Below are 3,713 nucleotides of genomic sequence, written 5' to 3'. Positions count from 1 at the left end.
GTGTTTTGGAGGGAAGGGAAAATCTCCCTTTTAGTCCCCCATTTTATTCGTGCACTTTAAAGGGGTTCCTATTCTCTTTTTTATTTCAATCTCGCCCCAAGCCTTTTGTTTTTAATTCGATTCGATCCTTTTTAATTACTTTATTATTAAAATTAATTATTTTAGCATTATTATTATTATTAGTACTATTCATGTACATATATTATCATTATTGTTACTATTACTATTATTAATCTTCGTATTATTGTTATTTCTTTATTTTTATTTTATATTATTAGTTTTTACTATATTAGTATTAGTTTTAGCTTCAATTAATATTTTTAACATGCATATATATATACTTTTATGTAACATTATTAATAATTGTTTTTTTTAAATATTGTTATTATTATTTTTAATACATGCATATATATTATGTGTATATTCTTTTAATAGATATTATGTGTATATTTTTGTATATTATTTTTAACTTTATATTATGTATATATTTTTAATATTATATATTGAGTATTTCTAATATCATTATTATATATATATATGTACGTATCTATGTAGCGTATTAATAGGTTCTTTTTACATTATTATTATTTCTAATATGTATATACTATGTAAATATTTTAATACTATATCATGTATACATTTTTTATATATATATTACGTATATATGTCTTTTAATATTGTATTTTTATATATCATAGATATATATTTCGAATACTATATCATATTTTTTATATTATCTTATCTATATATATATATTTTAATACTATATTATGTATGTATTTTTCAACGCCATATTATGTATATATTTTTAATGCTATGTATTATATATTTTTAATGCTATGTATACACTTTGTAATAATATTATTATATTTATATTTTAATATATGTACGTATGTATATAGGTAACATTATTAGTATTTTTAATATCATGTTTTTATCATTTTACTAATTATTATTATATGTATATATATTAATCGTTTTATTTCATGTTTAATACTATTGCTGTCATGTTTAATATCGCATACGTTGTTATTGTTTTTAAATATCATCGTCATAGTTATTATTTGTTTTGATATATTTCTAACTTTGTTATTTTTTATATCCGGCCTGTTTTTGTATCATCTTGTTGTTCACTACTTTAAAGATTTTTATCCATGTCTTTTAATTTCAATAAATAAGGTAATGCATCGATTTAACATTAAGTCATCGATTTCATCGCTATGTTGGGTGAAACTCGTCGGCTCGTGTTAAAAACGGAGCACCCTTCCAAAAAATCGAAAACTAAAAATTCCTATTTTTCAATCGGATCATGGTTAAACGTCAAATTGAATTCGTATTTTTGAAAATCAAGACGACACGTGTTTAATAAAGATACCAATTTTGGGCGTCGTGAGGGTGCTAATACCTTCCTTGTGCGTAACCGACTCCCGAACCCAACTTTACTCTGGCTTTTGACGTAGACCTAAACTCGGTCTTCTTTTTGTCTAAAAAATAAATTTTCTTTTAAAAAAAAAAGAAGAGGATTTATTAGGCGTCCGATCACACCTAGAAAAAAGAATCGAAAGTCGGTTTTCAAATTTTCAATAAATCGCCACAATTAGTGACTGAAAGCAAAAAAATTTTACGTCGCTACAGCTGGCGACTCCACTGGGGACTTATTTTTGAGAGTCGAGTCGAATTAAACGCGTGTTGTCAAAATTTTTGAATTTCTTTGTTCAAATTAATAATTAGTCGTGATCCTAAAAATTTTGTTTTCAAAAAATCATGCATTTGCATCATGTTGTAAATATTTTTCTTTCTAACTTGTTTTATCCTTTTGCTTTTTAACTCTAAGTCTTTATAGTTTTCAAAAAATCATGTTGACTTTTCCAAAGAAACAAGCACCTTTGGCTTTTTCCCATTTATAGATATGTAATCTTCACTTCCATTTTATATTATATGAATTTTTTAAGAAAATTAAAGTAGTTAAACAACAGTTGGTATTTAAATCATATTAAGCATTATTATAAGAAATTTGTTATACACTACGGATATCCAACTCGAAACCTAAATAAAATTCAATTGTGAAAGGTCGAATGTAAGGAGAAGAAACCCATCCGTGGACATGGTGGGATAGGCGTTATGCATCAAAGTTAGCAGCGTGCCCAATAATCTACATTAAATTCGAAATGATGACTTGAAGAATAAATAGATTCTTTGTAAAATTTTGTTAATTAAAATACGATTCTATAAGTACAAAATTATCCATATAATAATATAAAAAATAATTTTTTTTAAAATTTTATGCTTAATTAACTTATGTCTTATGTAAAAGCCCATTTTTGCCCGGGCCCACACCAACAAAATAACTGAAATAATAAAATCCAAAATAAAATCCCAAGCCCAAAATCTGGCCCAAAATTAGGAAAACCCTAACCCACAAAACTTAAAAAAATTTTCAGCAGCAAACCCTAGCTACCTGCCGCATGCCTTACGTGGCCTCCTCGTCTGCCACGCCTCCAGCCCACGCCTCCACTCGCACGCCTCTGCCACCACTGTCGGCCACGGGTACCTGCAAAACCAACAAAAGGCACGCAACAACAGAAGAAACAAATAGCAAAAAGACAAAGAAATAGAAATTAAAAGTTGTGTAGATCGGCTATAAAGGCCGAAAATCTCTTCCTTGTAAGGGGCTTCTCTTTACGAACATCTAAATAGAAAAGCAAGAAAAACAGAGAAAATTTCAAAAAGGAAAAACCTTTTTCGGTTCTGGTACTTATTTTATTTTTATTTCTTTTATCTTCGTTTTTATACTAAATATTGAGATAAAAAGAGAGGGAGAGAAGAAGCGTACCTCGTCGCCTTGCAAGCCCGGCGTCGGTGCTCTCTTCGCCATCGTCGGAGCCGAAAGTTGGGGGACTAAAGACCTTTTTCGGTCCCATGGGTTGAGAGAGGCCAACCTTCGAGTACCCTGCGAAGGGAAGGCTAAAAAAAAACCATTTTTTCGCTGTCGGCCGTTGGCCACGGCGGCGGCGGCGCGACGGTGGCTTAGAGAAGCCCTAGGCCAAATGTAGGGGAGGGTGTAAAAAAAAATTGAGGCTCCCTCAGTTTTTTAGAAAGTCTGAAAAAGTGAAGTAAAAAAATACTTTGGTTTACATTAGCAGTTAAACGGCGCCGTTTGAGAGAGAGGGAGACTCACCGGAGTCACGGCGGCGGTTGGGTGAACCATTGGTGGCCTCTTCGGCTGGAAGACAAAAGGGATAGTAAGGGAGAATAAGGAATTTCATAAAACATTTTTGGGTTTCTTTTTTTTTTTTAAAGGTTAAAACGTTTAAAAAAAAAAAGGGGTTTTAATGGTTAATAAAAGGAAATGGCATTGGGGAAGGAACAGACAGCTTTTTTGACTTGGTTCATGCGCGCATGATTTCTCTAAATGGATAATTTGCGCGTTTAGTCCCCCCTCCCTTGCACTACTGTCTAATTAAGCCATTTTTTCTTGTATGTTATTACATTGAAATGTTCTCATATCTATGTTATTAGGCATATAATTTATGATTAACTCTATTCTATGTACATTGTTGCTTTCATATTATTTTATGTAAATATTTTCTAAATTTATTGTATATATTTTCTTTAAAATTATTCGTATATAGCTTGGTTTTCTTTTGAGGATTTTATTACATATTTTATTTATGTTAATTACTTTGGTCTTTGTATATGCGTTATTTTCATTT

General features: G+C 30.0%; 1 protein-coding gene across 2 annotated transcripts; it reads right to left on the bottom strand.

Annotated features, from left to right (window-relative positions):
* Positions 1-2,215: 2,215 nt before the first annotated feature.
* LOC121215384 (uncharacterized) lies at positions 2,216-3,301 on the bottom strand. 2 transcript variants are annotated; one of them, XM_041089841.1, is made up of 3 exons: positions 3,179-3,301; positions 2,834-3,038; positions 2,216-2,551 (listed from the first exon to the last, which is right to left on the bottom strand). In XM_041089841.1, exons 1-3 carry the CDS (start codon positions 3,206-3,208, stop codon positions 2,451-2,453), a joined length of 336 nt encoding a protein of 111 aa, XP_040945775.1. In that variant the 5' UTR covers positions 3,209-3,301; the 3' UTR covers positions 2,216-2,450. The 2 variants fall into 2 exon arrangements, with proteins under 2 accessions (XP_040945775.1, XP_040945776.1); XM_041089842.1 differs by having other exon boundaries at positions 2,292-2,689.
* Between the last annotated feature and the right edge of the window lie 412 nt (positions 3,302-3,713).

This window comes from Gossypium hirsutum, chromosome A02, assembly GCF_007990345.1.
Source record: "Gossypium hirsutum isolate 1008001.06 chromosome A02, Gossypium_hirsutum_v2.1, whole genome shotgun sequence".
Taxonomy (NCBI): Eukaryota; Viridiplantae; Streptophyta; class Magnoliopsida; order Malvales; family Malvaceae; genus Gossypium; species Gossypium hirsutum.
The sequence above is the reverse complement of the archived record's forward strand: the minus strand, read 5'-3'. Positions and strand labels throughout refer to the sequence as shown.